Here is a 26,826-nt window from a genome sequence, read left to right on the forward strand (position 1 = left end):
TTTGTTGGTCTTCTGCTGTAGGCAAAAGACCTTTGTGTTTCATTTAACATTTGGTCTCCCTCCAAAATTTTATTTGCTCCCTTTGATGTATTATTGTATTGTTTGCCACCGTTTTGTGGCTTCTGTGATGTGTTTTAATTCTTTTTAATGAATGATGCATTCTTAAAATTGACATTATCTGCCCTCAGTGATTCCTGTTTAGAGCAGAAAGATGGGATTAAAAACATCATCATAACAGAAGTTTTAAAACCAGCTCTTTCTGCTTGCCATTGGCCACAGTTACACTCCCTTTGGTTTCTGAAAGAGTTGTATATGTTCTTTCCTGTTTGCCCTGTGACACACCTCTTTCTTCTGCAAGGATGGGGCCTTGCCCATTACCAAGGGAACACCACTGCACCTTTCCCCAAACAGCACTCCTTCCCATCTACTTATCCAAGTATGCTACGCTTCCCAAGTCTCTGGTACTTTTCCTCCTTCTGTGTTCTATATATCCGAGATGGTGCTATCTTTCCATTTGGTTTGATAAATTTCCATGGAAGAGTTGCTAAAGTTGAAGGGTTGCTAAATATTATGATACTGGAAGGACAGCTAAATACTACTAAATTAGTCCCAAGCAATCCACCCTCTGTTGCTGTGGAGCAGGCAGGACCAATACTGAGTGGGGTCTCCTCTAACAAAGGGCTCAGATTCTACAATGATTGACATGGCCCCACAGGTGGGGCAGGTGAGTGGGGTAACCCATCTCACAATAGCCTCCTCTGTTGAGGGAGGATTGGCGTGCTTCCTGTTCTGTCAAACCATCAGGGAATCAACAAAAGAAACATTGGGAATGATGGAATTTTAACCTTGGATATGCTGCACTCTTGATTCCAAATTCCTGTAAACTCTGGCTCAGCTAGAGTCTCATTCCCATCTTCCTCCTCCTCCTCTTTGTCTTTAATTTCTGGGATCATCAGCTGAGATCCTTCCAAAATGTAACTTCTGTCTTCAAGTGAGTCGCAAGGTGAAGGAGGGCGCCAAGTCTTCTACAGCAAAATAAAAAATACAAGGGATGGACTACCCTGATGAATGACATTTTGAAACAGAGGTTTTGTCCATTAAAATGACATAAATGTCTAAAAGTGGTGTGCAATGCTAACTGGCCTAGAGGTCTTTGACAATATGACAAACATCACAGATATCAGCAGAAACTGGGAACTACAGTGGGGAGATAGAAAAGTGTGCACTGCATGGTGCTGCTGAAGAACTCAGAAAACTTAAGAGCGTAAGAGAAACTTAAGAGCGTAAGAGAAAACTTAAGAGCAGCCCTGCTGGATCAGACTAAAACTTCATCTAGTCCAGCATTGCATTTGCCACAGTGGCCAGCTAGATGCTTCTGGGAGGCTCATATACAGGGCATGAGCACTAAGACAACAGCCATCCCTAACTGATATTTGGTGGCATATTATCCCTGAACCTGGATGTTCTATTTAGCTTAGCTACCAACACCAGCAGCCAACCACTGATAGGCATTCTCCATTCACTTGTCTGTTCCCGTTCTAAAACCAAAGACCCAGGCTGGATGACGCCTTCCTATGTGATCATCTACCCAGGGCTTGTTTTACTTTTAGAAAAAGCAGCTGTGGAGGGGGAACATCTGGAACAGGACTGCGGCACACAGGAGGGGGGCTTACCCTTCCCTCCTCACCATCACAGTAACTGGCTCCTTTGGGGACGAATAGTGGTGATGGAGAGGCAATTTTCAAGGGAAAATGGTGAGGGCAGAAGGGGTCAACACCCCTCCCTGCACGCCACAGCCCTGAACCATATTGCCTCCCCCCCCATCCCCGCCCATATCCGCTATTTCTAAAAGGTAACCCAGTTTGGGATAGACGATGGTCAATCATCTAGTGTAGGTCGAAACTAGTGGCCAGCATCACACCTTTGGACAATGAATTCCAAATCTGGTGACACTCAGATGAGGAGCCCTGCAGGTCTGGCACCACTTCCATGTCATCAAGCGTTTTGTGATTAATGCATTTCATCGGTACTGGATGTGGCCGGCTACGAAATGAACAAAATAAATAACTCAATTCTTCACACAGCCACACAGTACTGGCTTTTCTAAGGTGGTCAGTGCAGGGTTGCATCAGCCATGTTTGTACGAGGCTATAAAAGGCCCACAGGACACCATGCAAGGCCCTGCTCCTTTCCTACCTCTGTCACTGCTGCACAGGTGGCCTTGCAGGAGAATCAGCAGTGATCTGACACCACTGCCCTCCTCCTGTCCCACCAGGGCCAGTAATTCTAGGAAGGAACTGGAGACATTTCAAGCTAGGACACGGACACCACCAATTTACCAGTTCTTGGAGGGTAGCCAGCTCCCTGTATTTCTGCTCACCTGTGTAACAGTTGCCACGGAATCATCACATGCCTCCTCTATGTACTGCCAAGTTTTCATGCGCCATCGTAAAGCATCAGAAAGCTGATTGCTGCTCTTCTGTGTCCGTGGGCGCGACTGTTTTCTCACTTTCTCCAGCTGAGCGTCTTCTTTCAAAATCCGAGCGACAATTTCAATTTTTCTTGCTTTCTGTTGTTCCATAAATTCCCTGGATTTAAAGCAATGACATGAAAACTATGAGAAGCAATAGCACTAAGAAACAGTTGAATGGCTGAAATGTTATCTTTTTTTTAAGAGCATAGAACAGAAAAAAGAATGCATAAATTGTTGCACATTCCTTATATTCTTCCTTTCAAAGCTTTTGTATGGTTTGCTACCTGAATAACATCCAAGGGTGCCTGGATCTTGTCAGCAACCACCCACTCAAGGACCTTGCCAAGGAAAGGAATCTGCACAGCCAGTGTAAAATTATTCAGATCTTCCAGATCCAGGGAGGGCTTCTTAAGGTGTGGTCCTACCTCTTTCAGGTGGCCTGGGGCCATTCCTTCTCATAAGGAGGCATCTACCACCTCAGGAGCAATCATGTCAACCACCCTGGCCATCTTCATATTCCACAGGTTGACTGGAGCTTCAACAGGAGCACCAGTTTTGTCAGCTGGAAAGACCCCAGAGTCATCTGGAAACCAGCTGGATCCATCAGCCTCCATGGGTGAGCTGTCTTAATGGGTCCCCAGCCTCTGCAGAGAGGAAAAGCCACTGGCTGTCTAAAGCTCACCAAGAGATGATCTGACCACAACAAGGGAATGGTGGAAAGCTCCCCTAACTTTAGCTCACCTCCTGCTGCCACACCAAGAAAACCAAGTTAAAAAAAAAAATCCGCAGAGATACTTCATAAAAAGTAGCAGCTCACTTCTTCCGTCTGTCAAACTCCACCTGTCGTTTATGGAGAAAAGCCTCCCTGGTGACATTGTGTCCTTGGGCCTGGATGGCTTCCTGCATTTTCTGGTCTTGTTGTTGAGCAGCAAGGGCATTGGCTTCATCCCAGACCCGGAGAGTTCGGAGTTTTTCCTACATGGTTATAAGAGGCACCACTCATTTCTCGATCTACGACAAAGAAACTCAAGAAGCCAGGAGCCGCCAAGCATTCGAAGAGCATAGCCACACTACAGATTTCAACTGGCTTAACAGTGATTCCCTTTTCCCAGGGAAACCTAGGTAGGAGTAAAACTGACAGTTGTCACAATGGAAGGAAAAAAGTAACAAGATCCCCCAAGGGACTCGTGCTATTTAACTTATTCAAAAATGACTGAGTAAGGGAAGAGCAGTAAAGTAGCCAAATTTGCTTGTAATAAGGGATGGGCAAATACTCATCTGTTCACCCCAGAAAGCAACAGGGGTTTGATCCCTGAGGCATGAAGAGTCCTCAGTAGTGGGCTGAAGTTTTGTGAATGCAGCCTGTTTAACTTGGCCTACTGAAATCAGTTGAACTTACAATTATTGTAATATGGAGGGTTAAACAGGCTACACAGAGTGTGCTCCATCTTAGAATCATAGAACAGTAGGGTTGGAAGGGGTCTATAAGACCATCGAGTCCAACCCCCTGCTCAATGCAGGGATCCAAGTCAAAGCATCCCTGACAGATCTCGAATCCAGCTGAGCTGCGAATGAGTCTACCCTGGACACTACATGGATCACAAACATTTTTTTTAAAAGCTCACTCTGTTCTTATTTGGGACACTCATGCATCTTTCTGTCACACACTGATGGTAATAGCAATAATGGTGTTTAGTAGAGGGGGAATTATATCCGCTGGTTTATTACATTTATACTTTGCCTTTCCTCCAAGGAGCTCAAGACAATGTGCATGGTTTCCCATACTTTTTCCTCATAACAGTCCTGTGAGGTAAGTCCAAATCCAACACTCCAACTATTCTACCCCACTGTTAGTCCTGCCAGAGGGAGCTAGAACTCTCTAACAGAAAATTTCAAGCACTTCACTTTTATTTTTTAATGTCTACCCTGCCTGCCCACACAACTACCACCCCCTGTCCATGCAAGGAGGCTTAAAAAACAATAACAAAAAACAAGCAAATTGACAATAAAACAGTTAATTAGCTTCATTAAACTACAAAAAACTCCCAGGATTCTTTTGGGCAGCCATGAGTCAGCTGCTGTTCAGTGTGGAGGTAAGGCAAAGGCAGTGAAGGAGTTAAAGGCATAGGGCTGCACTGAGACTAGAATCTCCTAGCAGTTTTTTCCACTTAACCAAAGTCAGGTTGTAGAGCATACATAGATTGAATCCCTTCCTCATACCCCTCAGGTAGCCATTGTGGCTTTGAGTACTGATTCCACAACAGTTAAAATGGCACACAACTGATTTAAATCTGTAGTGGAGAATTAGGGGTGAACTGAACCCCCCATGAAATTGCTGGTTACATCGAAGGGCTAATAACTCCCCCACCAAACCCTCAAAACAAAACAACGGGACAACGTTGGTGGGGCTGGAGGCCTGAAATATTTGGGGGTGCTTACTGTAGTAGTGGTAATAGCCTTCTGTCAACATTTCTTTTTTCTTTTTAAGCAGTTTAAAAGCTGCTGGTATCTTTGGTAGTAGGAGCAGAGCTCCGGCCTCTGCCATGCTTCCTCCTGAGAGTGCCTGAGAAATGATGCTGGAAGGTGTGACTGCTGCCACAATCATCACCCCTCCACCCACAACCATTTTGAGGGTTCAGAACTGGGACCCCCAAAATGTCAAAACAGACACCCAATTTGCCGCCTGTGAACAGGGGTGGCGAATTGAGGCAGCCTTTTCCAATTGGCTCAAGTGTACAGATTGGCTCAAGTGTACAGATTGGCTCAAGTGTACAGATATTACATGTCCTGCAGCACTCAAACTGCAGTATGTCGTTGCTGTAAAAACGTGACCCCTCTCCCCAGCAAACAGTGAAGGTGGCTGCACAAGCATCAGAGGCAAACTTGGCTACTTTGCTTCTCACCACTGCTTACTGAATAAGCTAAAAGGCTCGAGGTCTGTCCTGGCCCTTTTTCATTGGAAAAACTGTTTCTTTATTCCTACCCTCTGCTCTCCTTTGTTGTTGTTTTTAAGTAGTTACCAGTCTATAAGCAGTCCTGCCCTATTCCTTGTCAGTTTATGGTCATGATGTCCCTGATCTAACTCAGGCATAGGCAGATTTCAGGTTTGGGATGCCAGGTGAAAAACAGTGGCTCAGGGGACAGAGACAGATGCAAAATGGTGGCTCAGTGAGTGGAGACATATTCTGGAATGACCCTTCAGATACAGATATAAATCTACAACTTCGTTGCTACAGATCAGAGATTCTAACAACCTAATTTGGGTGGGAGGGGGGATTATGTTGTTGTTGCGGTTGTCAGAAAAATGGAAGCCAGAAACCCTTGCAGGGATCTACGAGTAGACCCCAGCCCATTTTCTCTCCACCTCTGGATAAGGCAATGAGAGGTCTCAAAATAATAGGACACTAGAAATGTGAAGCTCAAAAAGGTCATATAATCTAGCCATCTGCAATGAAACAAATGGATCCTTCACTTTCAACAGATGCACATACATTTCAACAGGAGCTAGTTCAGCAAACCTATCTGTCAGGTCAGGACACGTTCAAGATCTGCTTAGAATAGGAAGAGTTCACTATTCTTTTCTTTCTTACACTTGTGAAGCTGCGGTGCCAAGAGCATCAAAATAAGGGAGATACCCGACTGGCAGTGATGTTGTTCTTCAGGGACAATACAGTGTCCATCCTTCTTTGCATGTATTCCTGCTGTTCTTCTTCCTCACTTGCTTCTTTCTCACGGACCCTGTCAGAAGGACACAACCAGTCAAGTTCACGGCCATTCGCAATGCAATCAGCAGTGGAAGAGCTGATGGCCTTGAACAGTGGTTCCTAACCACCCAAACCTAATCAACTGAAAAGTCTGAAGTCCTTACTATGCCATCTATAATGAACCTAGATCAGAACTAGACTTGGTTGTGTTTTTTAATTTGTTCCTTTGATCCAGCATGGAGAGACATGCTCAGCCTCTAGGAACTGGCTATTTGTTGCTGGAGGAGAGAACAGGGTCTCCCATCCATCAGCAAGAATCTTTGATTGCTCATTTGACGTAGAACAGCATAAAGTTGGGTGTGCAGAGTGGAACCTGCCTGTGGACGAATAAGAGCTTAAAAGCTATTAGTTAGAAGAATTCAGTGAGAGGCCTGGGTTCAAATCCACATTCAACCATGGGCTCACTGAGAGTATTGGCAAGGTCACTTTTACAGCCTTGCAAACCATTTCTCAAGAGAGGTTGCCCACCCATCCACTCCAGGCTACGCTCTTTCCTGCTCCCTTCTCTCTAGTTGCCTGAAGTGAAAGTGAGCGTTCCTCATTGCGCATCATATTTTGGCATTGGCAAAACCCTAGCTGCTCTCCAAATATAGAAATGTGTCAAAAGGTACGAGCAGGTAGAACAAAGCTAGCAGGGAAAGGTGGGACAGCTTGCAAAACAGGATTATGTAGGCTGTGTGAACATAGGGAAGCCAGCGTGGTGTAGCGGTGAGAGTGTTGGACTGGGAGCCGGGAGATCCGGATTCTAGTCCCCACTCAGCCATGGAGGCTCGCTGGGTGACTTTGGGCCAGTCACAGACTCTCAGCCCAACCCACCTTTCAGGGTTGTTGTTGTGGGGATAAAATGGAGAGGAGGAGGATAATGTATGCCACCTTGAGTTCCTTGCAGGAGGAAAAAAGGTGGGGTATAAATGCAATAAATAAGTAAATAAATAGGGAACATCAGAAGCTGATTTACACAGATCAGACTATTTGTCCATCTATCTGCTCTGATTGGCAGCAGCTCTCCAGGGTCTCAGGCAGAGAAGGGTCTTTCCCATCACCTGTTCCCTGATCCTTTCCAACTGGAGATGCTGAGGATTAAACCTGGGACCTCCAGCATTCAAAGACTATTGTGTTATACTACTGGCATTAGTTTGTTTTTAAAGTTTTCGGGCAATCCAAAATCTTTCTATTCAATGAGTGATGGAAATATATACATTCTGAGGCTTTCCGTATTTCCCTGTTCGCTATTTTGTAAACAAGGTCTAGGTATGCCATGATACATCCTCTTAGCATGCGGTGCGTGGAAAATATTTTAAATGCCTACATGCCGCCATATGTAAAAGCAGCTGTTTATAAAAGCTACCTTTCCCGGGAGGAGCCCTTGAGAGTTTCCTATGAAGACCCACTCAAAAGGCCACATCCCTCATTTCAGGTACGGTTCTTTAAAAGTGTAAATGACAAACCTTCCGAGACTGTTCTTCAGAAACCGCACTGCCTTTTGGTGGTTCCTCTGAGCATCTTCCATCGCTTTGGAAAGACTTTGCTCGTAATCCTCGCTACTTCGTTTTATTTTCCTGGAGAGAAGCAAAACATAGATTAAAAAAAACAATGGGCTTGGCTTTTGTTCTTGAGTTAGCAGGACCGGGGCTGGTGTTGGGGATCAGCAGCATCGAGCACCTGCCAAGGCCCACACCCTAGTAGGAGGCCCACTCCCAGTCCTTGGAGTCTCCTAGCACTACTGCTCCCTGCTCACCTGCCCCTCTCCAAGTAAACGAGTCAGAAGAAACAATAACCCTTGAACAAGAGCACTCCAGACTGCATTACACACACGCACGCAGTCTCTCTCTCTCTCTCTCCAAGAGATTGTGCTTATTGGGCCCAGAGGGAGAGGAAAGTAATTAGGGCAGCAGCGACAGAAGTGAAGAAGAGAAAGAGGTGAGCCCATTGAGGACAACTTGCCTACGGCCCCCCACAAACTGGACCGAGCCCTGACAGGACTGCTTCAGACTGAGGACTGGCAGTTAATGACACCACCCTGACATTTTTAGGTATATTTCCCTGCCTTTCTCCTTTTCTCTCTGCCTAGAGACTGTTGACATCAAGCTGTTCACTCTCTGAGGGATTCCCCACTGGAGAAGGCAGAGGACACCATCTGAAGACACTGAGTGTCACTACAGTGCACAGCTCCAAGTCACAGCATGGTTCCTTTAAATTCCTGCCAGGGTTCTGGAAGCCAGTGGGCTCTGCTTGGGAATGAAGATAAGGGCCCAGCTGAGCAATGAACCTTGTCAAAGAACACAGAAAGCTACTGTATACCAAGTCAAACTATGGGTGCTTCCAGACGGAGGGGTCCCACCGAGCACTAGCAATCAGAAGGTATTGCGCAGCCAGTTTTTTCTCTTTTTTTCTTAACAGATTTTCTGTGGTAAGAAAAAAAAGACAGAAGAGGCGGAAAACCATGGGAGGGTTACAAGTGGGAGACGACATCATCTTCAATAAAAGGACATCCATAAAAGCCAGGGATGCTCTGCATGAGCTCTACAGTATTTGCTTTGGTCCCTTCCCATCTGTCTTCACTGGAAGCTCTCCCAGGTCCTACAGGGCCCACCCCAGCAACCTGAAGCTTGTTGTCCCAAATGTGCTTCCTGCCGCTGAATGACTCCTGCTTGAAGGCCATCCCCTCCAGTCCCCGCAGGCTCATACAAGGAGTTTGTCATACACATCAAGCCTCCCCAGTGTCCTCTATGCAACAGTCCCAATCTGGCAAATGCCTGTCCTGTGTCCACCACAGTCAGAAAGAGAAAGCGCCCTATGAACTGAATGACACATGAGCTCTTGAAATTGGATACGTCTGGTTTACACAGTACTCCCTTTGCACGATCAGGGGTGCGTAGGAGCTGGAGGATGGGGACGTACAAGCCTGACGTCACTGCAATGTGGATGAAATTTGCCAGAGCAATCCATGCTGTCAAGCACCACAAGACAAAAACCAGTTCCTTAGTGCCACTAGGGAAGCTGGCCAGAGGAAGGAGCCATTGGCAGTTCCAGCTGGAAAACTAACACCAGCATGGTCCTGGGAATCAGGTGATCCCAGAGACCCAGTCCCATGCCTGAACCTGCTATATAGCTCCAGCGTCTGCTGCACTGACTCAGTATGGGTGATCTGTTCCCAAGTGGAACCAGTGAATTATTTCTTGGTGCCCCTTGACTGCCTGCTTGCCTCCTATGGTCCAGCCATTGGAGCAGGAACTTGCCAGACTGAGGCATGGACATCTCTCACACACACCCTATCTCTGTGTGTGTGTGTGTGTACACAGACAGAGACATGGATGGAACGGGCCTAGGGACAAATGGTTTTCCACTATTCCATTCCTTTGTTTTCAAATTTCACTCTTTTAATTCTGGTTTAATTAGGAGAATTTTTAAAATGAATTTTGGAACTGGAGCATCTGCAGTTTGCCAGAGCTTTCGCTTAAATTGTGACTTTCCTTCTCTCCCCCTCCTTTCTCTCTCTCTCGCCAGTGTGGCACACACATTGCTAGGACACTGCAAAAAATCAAATATGATTGTACGCATGACTTCCTCAAGATTCTTCTGTGCTGTGTTTTGCTGACGTGCACATGCGCTCCTGTGTATATGTCAAATACCACATAAAAAGAATCTTGCAATCAGACAGACGATCACATCAGTTGCTTTTCTGTAGTGATTTATCAAAGCACACGTGCATGTAACTATAGGGAAAAGACACGAGCCAAAGAAAGACACAGCTACAGTAACGTGGGCTCTGCAATATTTGGAGACCAAAATAAAAGAAGGAGGATTCCTAAAACTAAGTGTTTCCACTTTGTAAATAAGGAGAGACCATTTAGAACTCCAAAATCCAGGGGGAAACTTGGATGAGGAGAAATTTGGAAGCATCTCTACAACGGCCCTCTGCACCCAGCTTACCTCTCTGTGGTCAGCCACCTCTGGCTCAACAGCCGCGCTCTGTCCTCCTGCTTCTGGAGTCGCTCTTCCGCTTGCTCTTGGCGCTGCTGATCAAGCTCTTCCTCGTCCTGTTTGATCTGCCTGCGCAGCTCCGAAAAGTTGCCTTGTTCAATTTCAATCTTCCACATCTCGAGCCTTGTCCATGCAAGAGAGAAGAGTGTCATTAGCAAGGCTGTCAACCAACGTGCTTTTGAACAATTCATCCGCTCACCAAAGGAAGGTGTTCATGAGAACATTTGCCCCGCTCACGTCCCAGAGAAATCGTCACAGCTTACAATAAAAGCAGAACTTGCAAGTCACAGACAAAAATATTGCCGGCATGCAAACAAAACCAGACGTTACAGTATATCAATACCATGAAAGCAAAGCTCATTTACTAAAGGCAACTGTTTTTCTTGACTAATAAATGTAGAAAATGGCCTTCAGCACATGAGCTGGGATCCAACAGCTGAGTTCCACGAATGCAGCTGGGAGGAACACAGTCTCCAGTATGAGCCTTCCCCATTAAGATCTGCAGAAGAGACTCTACTGAGAATTCCATGCCTGCATGAGGTTTCATCTGTGGGTGTACGCAAAAGGGCCTTTTCTCTTGTATTACCACAACTACGGAACGGGCTTCTGAGGGAGGACTTCCTGGTTACAGCCTTGTTCATCATTAGACATCTAGTGAAGACATCTCCCTGTTGCACCAAGCTCTCTCACTGACTTGTTATGCTCACTTAGATCGCAAGCTCCTTGGAGTAAGGAGCTGTCTTTTTGTAAGTGTCTTAAAAAAAAACTTAGGGTGCAATCTTGTGTCGGTTTAGACAGAAAAAATCCTACAACTAAACCTACACTATGTAGCTGGCTGGGGAATGCTGGGAATTGTAGGACTTTTTTCTGTCTAAACCTACATAGGATTGCATGCTTAGTTATTCTCTAAACTTATTTAACGCTGAAAGCACCATTATATATTAATATCATATAAATATATAATGATTCACTACTGTCTGATATTCTGTTATATTATTATTATCTACTGTATTTACATTCAGCCATTACCCCAAGGAGCTCAAGGGGCATACACAACTCTCTCCACAATTTTATCTTCACAATGACCCTGTGAGCTAGGTAGGGCAGCTCACCCAATGCGCTTCGTGGCGGGATGAAGATTTGAACCTGGGTCTCCTCGGTCCTAGTCCAACACTCTAAACATTACACCACACTGGCTCTTTATTCTGGAAAGTTTTTTTAAATTATTTTACTGGTGGTTTGTTGGGTTTTACAACTCTGATACAGGTGTGCCTATTTTGCAGTCATCCTATCTACCAACAGCATTCTCCAGATGTGAATACGTGTCTAAAATGGCACCATCTATACACACAAGACACACATACACACATTGGGAGGCTTGGGAGCACTCCAAGGTTCATAGAAGTACAAAAATATTTACGGAAAAGAACACTGAGGGAAGGGACCCCAAAACAGCCCAAGTAGACTGAAAGTGCTCAGTGGACACAGAATGCTGACTGGGGTTTTTTAGGGGGCCATTATTTTGACAATTCAGTCCTCTAAAACGGGGGAGGGGGACCTTTTTGGTCCTGAGGTCCTCACATGGAGTTGGCTAGGTGGTTGGGGGCTGTGCGTGCATACATGCGTGTGCACGCACACACACACACACTCCGTCCCACCCCATCTTAATCCAGATTGCTGGAAGAAGCCTCACCTACCTCCCTGCAATCCTACTGGGAAACAAGGTGCACTGGGATTACTCTCCTCACGTACCCTTTCCCCGGCACCATCAGGCTCCCAAGAGCCTGCCAAACAGTGAATTCCACAGATTAACTGCGCATGCTGCTACGCGAATGCTTTGGCTATCTGTCTGTCTTTTTAATTAGGCTACAGTTTGTTTATTTCATGTATATCCCTGCCTTTCCTCCAAGGAGTTCAAGGTGCAGCGCAGTACATGGTTTCCCCCTCGCCCCACTTCATCCTCACAACAACCCTGTGAGATGGGTTGGGCCGAGAGATAAGTGGGGCTGTTCAGACAACAGGCTAACGGTGGTTGAGTGTAGGTTGTTGAACCATGGGTTGTTTGTTGAACTGTGGGTTAGCGTGTTGCCTGAATGCAGCCAGGTGTCGGGAGGTCGCCCCTGCCGCCTTCTGAAATCCTCAGGTAGCCAGAATCAACACGCAGACAATAGGGCTCTTTTCCAAGGCTTTATTCCCATTCAACCTAATGATGCTTACAGATGCTAATTGCTTGATCCTACGAGTGAGACTTAAGAGAGCTGCCAACTCAGGGTTCTAACCTCAGGAATCAGTTGATCTCCGTTTGGGGGGAAAGGTGGGAAACCTCTGTACTTATGGGCTAGGAGGAGAGAGTCCACCTTTTTCCCGTGGGGTATCGGGGAGCCGCTGTTGCCGTCGCGCCAAGCGGGCTGAGCGCCTCCTCTCAGCACCAGCCATCTCCCACTTGATGCTGTGCCAGCGCCTAGCGTCCAGAAACTGCTGTTGCATCTCCCTTTCCCTGCCAGGGTCACTATCACTCTCAGGAACGTGTACCAGGAGGGGCTCTCCCCCTGGCTGCTCCTCTGAACAGCGCACGGGTTCCTCTCCCGTGGTGTCTATCTCTTCCTCAGAATCAGAACTGCTTTGGGGCTCTCTGGGCTCCAATCCAACCCTGACACCAGGGTGCCTTGTTAAACATGCAGCGTGGCTTATTTTATGACTTATTTTTATGAGGCTCACAGACCCGGTCCTTTTCACAGGAGTCAGAGATGGGCCCTGGGGCCCTGGCAGCTGCCCACAGTGCCACATACTGATGTCAGGCCAGCAGGGGAGAAAGTTACGTAAAGCTATGGAGTCCAGTGAGGTAAGGCAGGGGAGAGGGGCAGGTTTTGTTCCTATGCTCCATGGACCCAGTTTTGTTGACCTCCCTACCCCACCCTTCTTCTGTGCTCTTCTTCTCTCTGGAGGGGGGACAGTGAGGGTGGCGCATCAGGGAACTCCTCCACTGTGTCACAGCTAGAACAAATCAACATGGCATGAAGGCATATTGCCAGGCATCTCAATGTTATCAATAGCGGAAAAAGACAGAAAATGCTCCCTCAGTGCAGCTCAACCTTTCTTAACAGGGCAGCTGTCTTTCCCATTTTCCATCCATCCAACTGTTAGACCTTAACACATTTGCATACTTATTGATTAATTCACACACATAGTTTAAAAAGCAGAACACATTATCCAGCCTAAATTGCTAGGTTGCATTAACAGAAAAGCATAACAATGCATCTTTTCGCCATCTCTTTCGTGCTCTTTAACTTACACATTTTCGTTCAGCATCGCAGCAATTTTTGACTCTAGGTCCTTCTCATTTCCCAGTTCACCACACAACCGTCGATGTGTTGCCTGTAGGCGGAACATGGCAGCACTGTTACATTAAAGGGGGGGGGGGCAAGGAAGGAGAAGAAAATTGGAAATAATGAATGTTAAAACCTGGTACATAAAAAAGAAACAATTATGGTGCCTCGAGGGATAAAGGCTTATGTTTTCAGAATTCTGCTGGTTTATATTAACGGAATGTCTTTCCATTACATTCCTAAAGTGTCCAATTCTCCTTTCAGTCTCTTTAAAACCCTCTACACCGACTGATTGACAATAACTAAAGCAAGAGCATTTTTGCAGGCATTACAGCCTATTCTGAAGTGGTCTATAATTTAAAAAAAGAAAACGATAGAACCAATACCACTTTTTTAAGTAATGTTACCAATAAAGAAATAAAAACTACTCGAGGCCCTGCCACCATACCAGTTTCTGGGCCACATGGTTCAGCTGACCCTCTGCCTTGACATTTCTGCTTTTCACCTGCCCTCTCTGAACAAGCAAGCAGTGCCAGGGGCAATGGGGAGCAATAACTTCCTCATTTATGTATTTATTAGATTTATTAGCCACCCATCTGGCCGGCTACCTGGCCACTCTCATGCTTTGTCTTCACCCTGTGGGAGGTGGTGCCGACTGGGGCGGTGAGCAAATGGGCCACACCAATGGTGACCAGCAGGAGGAGGGTGCACATGATGAGGAAGGGCCCACTGAGGGCTTCTTCTCCCCCCCCCCACGCCAAAAACCCCCACCCTTGGAATCAGCATTGGAATTACCTTTCTAGGAACCAGGCCTGAATAATATGTTCTCTAACCATGGGTCACTGTAACCAGCAGGAGCTGGGGATAAACAGCTTGCTCATTACCAGGGGTTGGCAAGATGCAGTGCACCCACTCCAGAAGGGAGAATGCACACTTATAAGGCCAAGAAGAGGAGCAGCACTGTCATCCTGAGACGAAAGGAACGGTCCACCTGCCCTTGAAGTACCTGGCCACCGTTGGTCTGACAGCCTGGAGGATTTGGTTATCCTCCTCAGCCGTAGGTGTCCTAGTCCTAAATAGGGCTGCTTGCACTGTCCACTGAGGAACTATGCCTGGAAGGCAGCTTTGACTCTACTAAAGCTTCTGGTGGTTTAATATCGGACTCAGGGAGGAAGAATCTGAGCCCTTCTCCCTGCTGCTAAGGCAGTGTTCTAATTATTGGTGACGGGGCAGGGGGGGAGATAGGGGGCTCTTAATGAAATCCCTACATGCCAACATTTGATTTCCCCCAATTTAAGTCAAATTATGCCCTCCTATAGCATAAGATGGTCATAACAGGGCAGCTAAGACAGTTTTCATCAAAAGTATGGAAGCCTCCCCCTTCTTTCCCCCTTCCCTCATAACCTGAGCACAGAACTGAGGCCAGAAAGAATATATTCCCACAGAAAAGGGGACAAGGGGGTTCAGGGACACCTGGTGAAATTTTCTCTGCTGTGAAACTACTGAAGGTACAAGAAGAGGACCTGGCAACCTTATTAAGTAAGGCTTCTTCTGCCCAAAGAAGACAGCAGTGTTTATTAACAGTATATGCTAAGGAACCAATGTTGTGTTAGATTTGTATACTTTGCAAACATTAGGAGAGAGAGAGAGAAAACAAACATCACACAAGTTGCTTTTAATCAGAACAGAAAACTATAGATGCTACCCAAATCTGTGATATTCATTTTGGGAAATGAAAAATTGTATATTCATAATTACAGATAAGTATCCCGAATATTCCTAAAGGAAATCAACCCTGAGTGCTCATTAGAAGGACAGATACTGAAGCTGAAGCTCAAATATTTTGGCCACCTAATGCGGAGAGAAAACTCTCTGGAAAAGACCCTGGTGCTGAGAAAGACTGAAGGCAAAAGGAGAAGGGGACGACAGAGGATGAGATGGCCAGATAGCATCACCGATGCAATGAATATGGACTTAAGCACGCTTCGGGAGAGAGTGCAGGACAGGAAGGCCTGGAGTGCTATGGTCCTTGGGGTCATGAAGAGTTGGACATGACTTAACGACTGAACAACAACAAATCCCGAATATAGTAACAAATTTCTAAGTAGCTACCATAGATCAGAAAGAAAGATGCACTGGCTTGTAACACAACATGTTGAGAAATGAGACTAAATTGCACAGATTGGAGAAGGATGTACCACAACCTGGCACTATGCTCAAGGGGTCAGATAAGGGAATAAGAGAACTCCGATGAGCAACAGACCAAACTAGTCACCCTATGCTTTAGCTATTACTGAACAGACCCTTTAGAAAATCCAATCTTCACAAAAATTAGATAACTGCTTTCTTGGTGATGAGACCAATGTGCTTTTTTGGTGAGCTGGAAATATTAATGGAAATAACTGAGGAGGTCCATGCAACTCTAGCAATTTGGCAGCCCAAACTCTATAGAAACTATCCTTAACTGGGAACAAAGCAGACTGAAAAAATGTGAAGTTCAAATGAAGTCCATTGTTTTCATCTATAAAATGCATTTGACTTCACATTTTTTCCAGTTTTTTCATCCCCAGTTAAGGAAAGTTTCTATAGAGTTTGTTGGGCTAGGGTTGTGTGGACCTCCCCAGCTATTTCCATCACTAGGGCATCATGAGGGGTTGGGAAAAGCAAAACAAACATTTCCTGTAACCTCGGTGCTGTTTTACAGAACCAGTGCTGGGGGGAGGGGCCAGAAGAAGTTTCTAGAACAAAATAGTATTCCTTCAGGTTTGGACCGAGAACAAATTTACATGTTGCACTTGCTAAATTAATCAAAGGCCACCTCATAGCTAAAAACATTTGATGCCCCTTGATATTGTTCTCTTCCATGCGTATAGAGCCATTAAAGATACATCAACCCTATTACCCTCAAATTTTAATTAGCCCCATGAGGAAAGGTTTGATTGCAACATAGTCCCCTCTTGCCCTCTTCCCCTTAGCAAACAGAAGTAGTGAGGGAACACTGGAAAACAGTATTATTATTATTATTATTGAAGCAGTCTCGTCTTTGATTTGCAAAGTATTTTCTGTTGACAAATCTAGGCCCAAGCACAGAACTACCCCATCTCTCCCTACCTTTCCTTGTTGTTGGACAACAAAGACAAAGACAGTTCAGTAACTGGCTATCAGCCACCTTATATACATTCTAACTGTCCTACCGGAATCTTACCTCCAAGCTAGACACAGAGGAGAAGATCAAGCATTTCCAAAGCGGCTGCATGAACCTAACTCCGGGTATGACTGGTGTGTGGTACAGAAAGAGGCTAACTTGGGCTCCATCTGTTTCCCAGCATACAACAAAAGGGGAATGTTTCCCGACACACGCTGTGGCCCTCTGAGATAACCGCATTTCACTTGTTTGGCACATGTTTCAATCACTGACTCATCAAGCATCATTTGACAAAGAGAATCAAAAAGATGAGGGTCAGCACTATTGAGCACTTCCAGCACCAGCAGCAAGAGCCTGGAGACGGTAATAAAGTTCAGCTTATGCTGTTACGTCTTATGAATAAATACTGGAAACGCTAGCAATCTGTTACAAGAAGGTACCGCTACGTACGTATTCCCAGCCTCCTTCTCACTCTCCATTTCTCTCTCCACGCTCCTTTGTTGTGTCGTTAGCATCTCGATCCGGGAATGGCAGCCATTCAATTCCTCCCTGAAAATGAGTGTGCACCATTACACAAGTTTCTTAGGGTTTGTTTGGGGTGCAGGAGGGGAGGTGTTTTACGAATTACAACCCCTTTCTCTGACATTTTCGCCTTAATTAATATCATTATAAAGCACCTAAATGTTTCTAAGTCTTCTACAGAGATTCAAAGGTGACAGTCCCTGCCTGCAAGCTCCCAATCTAACAGAAACGATCCAAAAGGAAAAAGGAATCGGGGGAAAAGAGAAAAACAAGCATTGGAGCAGCTGAACTTTCTCTGTCTGATAGACAGGGCCAGGTTAGGAACAAAAGAAGCTGCCTTATACTGAGTTTGGTCCATCTAGTCCAGTATCGTCAACACTGATTGGCAATGGCTCCCCAGGGTTTCAGGCAGGATATTTTTCAGCCTGGGATTGAACCTGGGACGAGTCAGCCTTCCCCTAGGAGGCAGGGGGTACAGCCTCCCAATGTTCCTCCTGGGAGGCAGGGGGTACAGCTCCCCTGTGGCCTTTGGTCTCCTAGCTGGTGACAGAGGCCAGTGTGTGCCTCTCTTCAGCTCTGCAGTCCCAGGGCAAGTGGCACCTGGAGCCAAGTGTCTAAAAGGGACCAACGCTTCCTTTGGAGGCTGCAGGAGAGCTTCAAGAGAGAAGGCTCTTCGGATGAATTTAGAAAAAAAGGAGTCAGCTTCTGGAAAAATATCAGGCTAATCTCTGGAGGAGAGAGCACCATCTGTAGCAGGTAAGGAGTAAGAATTGCTTCTAGGCAACCAAGAAGAAATGCTTTTGTAAATTGGAAAAAAAAAACCCTCTTTTCAGATTGAAAATCACTTATATTGGTAGTATGAGGAGAGCTAGTAAGCGTCGTGAAATTGTTAAGATCTAGTTCACACAAACAGAGGATGAGGTGCTGGACTGTAACACTTCCAACTGCAGGCCAGTTGGGTTGCATACTTGAACATTCTTCATGGAAAACAACAACCCTGAACATAGAAAACTAGCATATGGGGAAGAAGGCTAGAGTAGAACTCTAGCACCTGACATCTAGTCCAAACTAGCAACGGTCCTACCACCTTAGTACTGTGGTATGAAGTAAAGTATTTTCGAACATGAGATTCTTGCTTCAGCTGGTTTACAATGTGAATATAAAACCAACTCTGATCAGAACGTTTGCAAATGATGAGCCCAAAGTTTAGAGAATTAAGAAGTGTCTGAAAAAATGCTGTAACCTACAGGATATGGGGAGCTATAAGTCTGATAAATACAAAGGGAAATAAATGCCTCTCCTCACCTTCCTTTTCTGCATCAAGGACTATGAAACATTAACATAAAGGTACAATAGGGGATCAAAGATGGTTTAAGATTCACATGGGAATGTGCCCCATTTTGATGTCAGCTCAAGACTCTTAATAACAATTCTTAGCATTTACATAAAGCTTTGAAAGTGTTCAAGATGCTTCAGCTACGTTATCTTGTAATCTTTGCAACAGCCCTGCAAGGTAGGTCGGTATTATTTCCATGTTGCAGACGGAGGTGGGGCTTGCTTGGTGGATTTATGGGCAGGGTGAAATTTGAAAGTCTGAACAAGAGATTTCCTGATCTGTAGCTCAGTTTCCTGGCCACTATGCTATGCCAGTTCTTGGACGGGGGGGGGGGGGGGGTGCTCAATCCTGTATCCAGGAGCTCAGGAGCTTTTTGAAGCAAAAACAGATTGTTTTTAAAAATGACAATGGACAAGCCCTTTCAGCATAACAAGAACTTAGTGTGGTTTAGCACTGTGCAAGCTCCACAAACAACTTTTACTCCACTGCAGAAAGAGATATGAGGGAAACTAACCTGGTTTTTCGAATAATCATCTCCTTTTCTTTAGCTAGGTTGTCGAGCTGATTCAGGTTCCTGCGCAAGTTGAGGATGCGAACTCTGTCTGCGTAGTTCATGGTTCTTTTGCCAGTCTGGGTCATGGGCCGTTCAACATTTTCCCTTTTGGTTAGAAGGGGGAAAATAGGCTTTTTTCACATATATGTACTTAAATGTACTTAAAGAGAAGACTGAGGGAAGATATGATAGCGCTCTTCATATCATGTACGTGAAAGGCTGTCACAGAGAGGAAGGCCAGGATCTCTTCTTGATCATCCCAGAGGGCAAGACACGGAATAATGGGCTCAAGTTGCAGGAAGCCAGATCCCGGCTGAACATCAGGAAAAAACTTCCTGACTATTAGAGCAGTATGGCAATGGAATCAATGACCTAGGGAGGTGGTGGGCTCTCCCACACTGGAGGCATTCAAGATGAAGCTGGACAGTCATCTGTCAGGGATGCTCTGACTTGGATTCCTGCAGTGAGCAGGCGGTTGGACTCGATGGTCTTGTAGGCCCCTTCCAACCCTACTATTCTATTATTCTAATCTATGATTCTATGAAATGTTAAGATAAGAGTCACAGAATCAGAGGGGATGGGCATCAAATCTAACCCCTGCTCAATGCAGGAAATTCAGAGACAGAACAGTCCCAAAGACCTCTAGTGAGGGACAGCTCACTCACCCCAGATAGTTGGTTGCATTGTCAAACTTTCTCCTAATGTTCAACTGAAATGTACCTTCCTGTAACTTAATTCCATTAGATCTACTTCTGCCCTCTAGGGCAGCAGAGAACATGTTTTTGCGCTCTCTGTGACAGCCCTTTAATTATTTGAAAAGAATGGTAGCTTTTATGGCAAATAGCTGTTGACAGATCTGCCCGCTGTGAAAATATTTGCTGAAGTTATTGCCCTCTTTTATCAGCTTGTGCACTAACAGTGCTTCAGAAATAATTATTTTTAAAAGCAGGGTAAACATACACCAATACAGAGCTGTCACCAGAATATTTTTGAATAAAAAAGGTCAATTTACTGATTATATTTGCTCAGGGTGACCTCAAGCTCAGGCAAGGTGCTGGGGCCTGGGCTGATATCCAGCAGCTCTGCCCCTGGTGCCACTGGTCCAAAGGACCTGGCTGGCCCCTTCTCACCTGATTTGATGCCAGAGTCTGAGCGGCTGCTCAAGGTGGGGCACATAAGAGATAGCAACTGTTTTTAAAAGCATTTTCATAGAGGATATGAAAACCTGATGGAGCGCCTCTCCTGGCATGAACACTACATTCAGCATCTAAGACCCTCCTCCAGCTGCCTCCTTCAGGGGAGGCTCAGAGGACAGCAACGAGAGGGCCTTCTTGGTAGTGGCTCCCCAATTATGGAATGATCTGCCTGACGAGGCCTGCCTGGTGCCAACATTGTTATCTTCCCGGTGCCAGGTTAAAACAGCCCTCTTCTCTCAGGCATTTGGCAGCATATCATGAGTTTTTAGTTAGGTCCTGGATTGCCTTTGACTGATCATTTAAACATTGTTTCTGGATATATGTTGTGTGTGTGTGTGTGTGTGTGTGTGTGTGCGCGCGCGCGCGCACTATCTGTCTATATGTTTTTACGTAAATGCTTTTTTGTACTTTGTATAATATATTTTTAATGGTTTTTAATTTTTGTGAACTGCCCAGAGAGCTCCGGCTATGGGGCAGTATAGAAATATAATAAATGGATAAATTAATGAATGATATATGTATCAACAGCTATTAGCTGTGAAAGCTAAATAGAAGCTCCATGTATAGGAGCAGCACCAATTCCCTCTATTTCTGATGGTCTGGCTGCCACTGCTTATGTAGCCACCACACACAGCCCAGTGAGGACTGAGCATGCTCAGCAGTCATGGAATGCTGACTGGCTGTTGGGGTGGGGCGGGGCAGGGATGGTTTATGGATGTGTTGTCGGAGGCCGGGGGAAGAATGGAACGTAGTAGTGGAAATCCCAAACAGCAACACTCCATACTGCAATGTTTTCTTGGGGGTCCCATTTGTACCTCTGAATAGCAGAAGCAGGGGGCCAACAACAGGAGGGCATGTATCACATTTATGCCCTGCTTGTGAGTTTCCTGTCTCATATATGGCTGGACACTATTGGAAACAGGATGCTGGATAAGATGCGCAGACCTTGGACTGATCAAGCAAAAACATTCTTATGAAGAAAACCAGTAGATTTCTTTTTTAATTGCAAAAAGCATATCTCCTCAGGCCCAGACCAAATGAGCAATAGGCAAAACGGATGAATCAAACCAAGACTCACCTACTAGAAACAGAATACTCTCCAGCTTCTTCCGAAGTACCTTTACCACCTGTCTGGGCCTCCTCTCTGTAGTCTTCTTCAAGTCCGAGTCCTGACAGATATTAAAGAGGTTTTGCCCGTTAATAGATGCACAGCTTTGATACCTCTTCTTGTCAAGTCGGTGCAAAGTTTGGTCACGGGGATGACGTGCTAAATGCTTTACTGCTGTGCATAACTGGGGGAGGGGGAATCTTGTCAGAAAATATATACAAAGACAATTTTGCACCCAGGGACTTTAAGCAGACAAACGCTCTCTACCTTGGCGACAGACCTGTCATGAGCAATCAGCCTTAAGCACTGTACAGAGGAACTCTACAATAGCCAAATGCGAATACAGGGTTTACTGTCCTTTGATGGGTTGTGTCAGACAGCAAATGCACTGATGTGTATGATTGGTCATAGAATTATAGAGCTGGAGGGAATGTTGGAGGTCATCTAGGCCAACCTGCCCCCCGCATCAGCTCAATGCAGGATGCAACTGGCCCAGCCCCAACAAATGGCAGTTCAGCCTCTGCTGAATACCTCCATTTGCCCGGCTATTTCCACGAGCTTGCCTCAACAATGGCCAAATACATCGTCTCACTAAATGTTTATATAGCCTCCATCTTCCCAGGTCATAATAAAAGAAAATAAATGGTTGGCCAAGGAATGGGATCAGCTCAAAGACAGCATAATTATTTGGAAGTTAAGTCTCACCAGGAGCGTTCACATATAACAATAAGCCAGAATCGCTGGCTTATCTTCATTTACTGTGAAATGAGCAGCATGCTGGTGAAAACACTCATTCACTCCCGCTTCATTTTATTTATTTATTGTTACATTTATATCCTGCCTTTTCTCCTCCGAGGAACCCAAGGCAACTTACACAATCTTCTTCTCCATTTTATCCTCACAACAGAAGTCTATGAAGTAGATTAGGCTGAGAGCCAATCACTGGCCCGAAGTTGGCCAATGAGTGTCATGGTCAAGTGGGGACTAGAACTCGGATCTCCCAAGTCCCAGCCCAATGTTCTAACCACTACACCACACTGGTTTTATTCCTCCCTTAGCGTGAGCAGCTAAAACAAACCAGAAATGGAAAGCGTTGCGTGACATCCAAACCTGGGTGCTGGGTTTGTTGCTCCCAAACAAGCCAGGATTCGTAAACCAACAAGAAACCCTGGCTTATTCCTGGCTTATGAGCCTAGCTTGTTTGGGAGCAACAGACCAAGAGCCTGGGTTCAAACATCATGCAAAATTTTCTATTTCTGGCTCGTTTCACTCGCTCGCACAAAGGGAGAAGCCAGCAAGCCACATGTCCTGACTGCAACTTCCCCCCTGCCCCTTTTCATCCCTCAGAATATTCACTGAAATGTGGGCCCTTTTAAGGAAATGCAAAAACGTTTGTGAAACTCAGCCCGGACCCTGGCTCCCCCTTTTATCTCAGCTCTAAATTCCTGGCCAAACCAACAACTTTCTTCCCCCACAGGCACTGGGCTGCAACGGTTCTGACAGTTTTATTCCCTTAGAAATGGGAACATTTATGAACGTTCCATGTCCTCACAGCAGCTTGACCAGTTGGTGTCAGGGCTTCACAACCACAAACACAGTAGAATTAGTACATTTGCAAAATATCACAGTATTTTAATATCTTAACCTTCCCAACTTTTCTTCTCTTGCATATGTTGCTCAGTTATGCTTGTTGTTTCTTCATTCTCCTCTCCCACAAAACGTAAGTCAGGGATCAGGTTCTCTTCTGAAATACCAGGGGACTCCATATCATTCATTTCTGCAAGCTTTTCTGTCCTCCTTTCCTCTCAGATGTGCTTAGCTACCAAATACAACAATTAATGTTAGTGCAAAAATCTTATTTCCAGCCACAATATACCATGAAATTTGAAAGAAAAAAAAACAATGAATGGGTTTCTTCCTGTTCTGTGACTAAAAGAAAGAGTATGACTATTAGTCCACCTTTCAAAAACAGGTATTTTGCTTCCAAATTATACAAAAAGCCGCTATTTTCAGATTTAGCACTGGCCAAAATGCAGCTGAATTTTGTTAATGCCCCTGTAGGTGACCATGAGCTCCATCAATGTATGTTGACAACTTCTGATGAAGCAGGGTTGCTCTGTAGCAATTGTAGGCATTTTGATTTGATGTATGAGCCCATGTAGCTCGATGACACCGCCAAACGGAACTCCATAGGTTTTCCTCCTGTTGTTGTTTTTATGGACGTCTTTCTTTTTTATGCTGATCCATTTTTGTTACAGCTTATGCCTGAACCAAAGAAATTAAACTGAGTCAAACCTCCCATTATCTAAACTTCATTAACTAAACCTCCAGTGCATTGGTAGCTCCTGGAGGAGGAGGAGGAAAAAGAAGAAGAACCAAGGTCATAAGAATCGCTACAGAGAAGTGACCACTCAGTACGCACATTACAGCTTTCCATGACAAAAGTATTATTGGGCCCCTCACACAGAACCCCAGGGATGGAATTCAGGGTAGGCCCCCCATATTTATTATTTATTGGATATATTTCTATACCACTTTTCATTTGCACAGATCCCAAAACAGTTTACAATACCACTATAAAATAATAAAACAATCCAATAAAAACACAATATTAGAGAGAGATCTAAATAGCTCATGGCTGAGGGAAAGCCAAAGTAAAAAAGATAAGTTTTCAATAAATGGCTAAAACACACCAGGCTTGGGGCCTCATGTACCACAGTCAGGTACACTGGTTCCACCCCATCTCCAAGTCACTGCCAAACAAAAATCCACAGACTTGCGGGACAAACAAAACAGGCTTTCCCGTGAAGATGTAGCGGCCTGAGAGGTTGGTATAGAGGAGACATTCCTTGCAGTAACCTGGTCCCAAGTTGCATACAGCTCATATCTAGTTATTATTATCTTGAGGTCTCAGTACTTAACCTTTTACTTGTGTGAAGTTCTCAGTATTTAACTTTCTATTTGTGTTAGCTTAAAAGAAAATATAAATATTTGGGAAATTAATTTTCAGTTTATCCTTTTATTTTAATCAAAAGTGTGTGTGTGTGTGTGTGTGTGTGTGTTTGTATGTTTGTTCAGCAGCCCTCTCAGCCTCAGTTCTTAACACTGAATGACGGGCCACAAGGAACCACAACTTCACATAAAGTGTTGGTTAAATTTCTGAATCAGCAGTCTGTTCACTTTGATGAAGTGTAGGCAAGCAAGTTGTTTAATGGAGAGGGAGGAACATTTTATCATAGCATTTGTGGTGGCATACCTTCTTCTGGAGTTAGAATTTCACCCCATGTAGCCCTTATGTAATGTGTGAACAGGTCTACACAGTCTCTACCAACCAACTTATTTGATATATTACAAGTAACAAACAGACATCAAAACCACCAGATCTTAGACAGTCATTGTAACATGTGCACCTTATATTTTTCTTTTTTAACCGCCGAGTACTTTAAAATACTGTAAGTCACCTTTTGATCTTGAGGGATAGGAAAGGTAATACATACAAATAAACATGTTGTAGCTTACAAGAGAAGGCCTCCTAGGGATAGCAAGCCAGGATGATAACTTTAGGTCTCCCCCCCCCCCCCCATACCCATGTTGGTTTCAAAACAATGCTGCCAAGAACTATAGTAGGAAGAAACCCAGAGACAGAATCTGATGGGTCAAGAGTGGAGCAAGGATGATACCTGGTTAGTTTTGGGTAGAGTTTTGTAGAACTTGCAAGGTAGGCTTGCAAGGGCCCAGAATATATGCTATGCTTATTACATGACAATCTATCCCAGTCGTGATTTTTAAAAAGAAAGAAAAGAAATTGCCACAGAAAGCTCAATCCAGACTGGAACTACGGTGCATGGTGAAGAGGATCTAACCCTTTAACCAGTGCCATATTCCCAAATAACATCAGCCGATATCTCACACCTGCTGTTTGCCCCAAAGCACGCACCACAGTCGCCAGCACCCTTATCTCCCATAGCTGCAATTACATTTTTTCCCCTCAGCTTTTGTTATTTAATTTATTCCTCTCCATTTTGTTACTGTTTTAAGAGATGTTTTCATTTGTAAACCCTTTCCGAGGGCCAAAAGTCACTATATAAATATTTCTGTAACGATATAAACGCCTGGGATAGACGTTCATGGAGTAAACAAATCGTCTCTTCCAGCCCAACTCTTGAAATGGAAAAAAAAAAAAAAAAACTGGTTATTTATTCATTCATTCATTCATTTCATTTCTATACCGCCCAATAGCCGAAGCTGTCTGGATTGATGACAGGGCCCCAAATCAGGTCCGGGCACGGAATTGGGGGACACACGACCCAGAATGAATCTGAAGGCAAAGTCCAGCCGTTTTTGGATAGGCCAAGAGCCAGAATTGAATACAAAAACTGTTTTTGTATTCTATTTGGCCTATTTACCAATTTGGTCTGTTTTACCAAGAGGTGCGTATTTTTGAGCCTAGCGACGTAATAAATATATATATATATATATATATATATTTATATATATATATAAAACGGACGTCACGTATTTAAACATCGCCTGCCTTCCAAACGAAACGCTCGACGCAGCTTAAAAATAAAATCAGGGCACCGTTCGAAACCTTAACCGGTATACCGCGTACGCCTTCAGCAGGCGCAGAACTAGAAACTCCGCTGCTTTCCCCTCAGCCCTGCCCACAACTTTTATACTGTGGTTTTCAGCTTTCATATTGATGCTGCTTTATGCTGTCTTTTGCAGTTTTAACTTTTCTGTGAGCCGCCCAGAGAGCGTCGGCTCTTGGGCGGCGTAGAAATAAATAAGAATCCAGCACCACCTGTTGGATTTCTGCCTGTTGGGCAAGCTATCAAGAGCTTTGGAGCTCCTAAGGGGGGGGGGAATTAAAGGGAGGTGGCAAGCCACGTTCTACTAACTTTGGGCATCCTAAATGCTCCTAAATTCAAAATACTACCTCAATAAAACTTCCCTCTCAGTTCCTTCATCTCTCCCCCCCCCCTTCCCGCTAATGGTATCGCCCAACCGCCACGAGAAAGACTTAAAATAAACCGGCCCCGAAGGGAGGACGCGAAAGACACAACCAGCCTCACCTCCCGAGCGGGGTCGAATCGTCCGTTTGGGGCGGCTTCTAAGGCAACGGCGCGAACCAACTTCGGGGAAAGGGGGGGTGACGACACCTTTTTTAAAAAAGGGGGGGCGAAATATGGCGCTCCCCGCCCTTCTCGGCCGAAGGCCTTTAAAATAAATGAGGGCTGTAAATCGAAGAGCATTGTTCTGTAGCTCGTGAAGGGCTGGGGGGAGACGGAGGGGACGTGGTTGTTCCCTTTCTCTAGTGAGGGGATGGTACATGCCAACAGAGCCTGGTTTCCCTTTTCCTGGGTTAGCTGCTGTAGCTTTAATAATTGCACAGAGGGGGCAACCCTTGACCAGGGTT

General features: G+C 45.1%; 1 protein-coding gene across 1 annotated transcript in view; it reads right to left on the bottom strand.

The window, feature by feature from the left end:
* Window positions 1–26,405, bottom strand: part of CFAP74 (cilia and flagella associated protein 74) — a 111,060-nt gene extending 84,655 nt beyond the window's left edge. The window contains exons 1-12 of the mRNA XM_084822065.1: window positions 26,347–26,405; window positions 23,053–23,226; window positions 21,378–21,468; window positions 19,065–19,208; window positions 17,143–17,241; window positions 13,514–13,618; window positions 10,171–10,344; window positions 7,686–7,796; window positions 6,109–6,211; window positions 3,291–3,448; window positions 2,381–2,588; window positions 846–1,025 (exon numbers count right to left, since the gene is read on the bottom strand). Of these exons, the coding sequence (XP_084678191.1) occupies window positions 846–1,025; window positions 2,381–2,588; window positions 3,291–3,448; window positions 6,109–6,211; window positions 7,686–7,796; window positions 10,171–10,344; window positions 13,514–13,618; window positions 17,143–17,241; window positions 19,065–19,208; window positions 21,378–21,468; window positions 23,053–23,182 (1,503 nt within the window). The 5' untranslated portion in view covers window positions 23,183–23,226; window positions 26,347–26,405. The remainder of the gene's footprint in view (window positions 1–845; window positions 1,026–2,380; window positions 2,589–3,290; window positions 3,449–6,108; window positions 6,212–7,685; window positions 7,797–10,170; window positions 10,345–13,513; window positions 13,619–17,142; window positions 17,242–19,064; window positions 19,209–21,377; window positions 21,469–23,052; window positions 23,227–26,346) is intronic.
* Between the last annotated feature and the right edge of the window lie 421 nt (window positions 26,406–26,826).

This window comes from Heloderma suspectum, chromosome 15, assembly GCF_057233095.1.
Source record: "Heloderma suspectum isolate Gila_16-S chromosome 15, 16-S_ref, whole genome shotgun sequence".
Taxonomy (NCBI): domain Eukaryota; kingdom Metazoa; phylum Chordata; class Lepidosauria; order Squamata; family Helodermatidae; genus Heloderma; species Heloderma suspectum.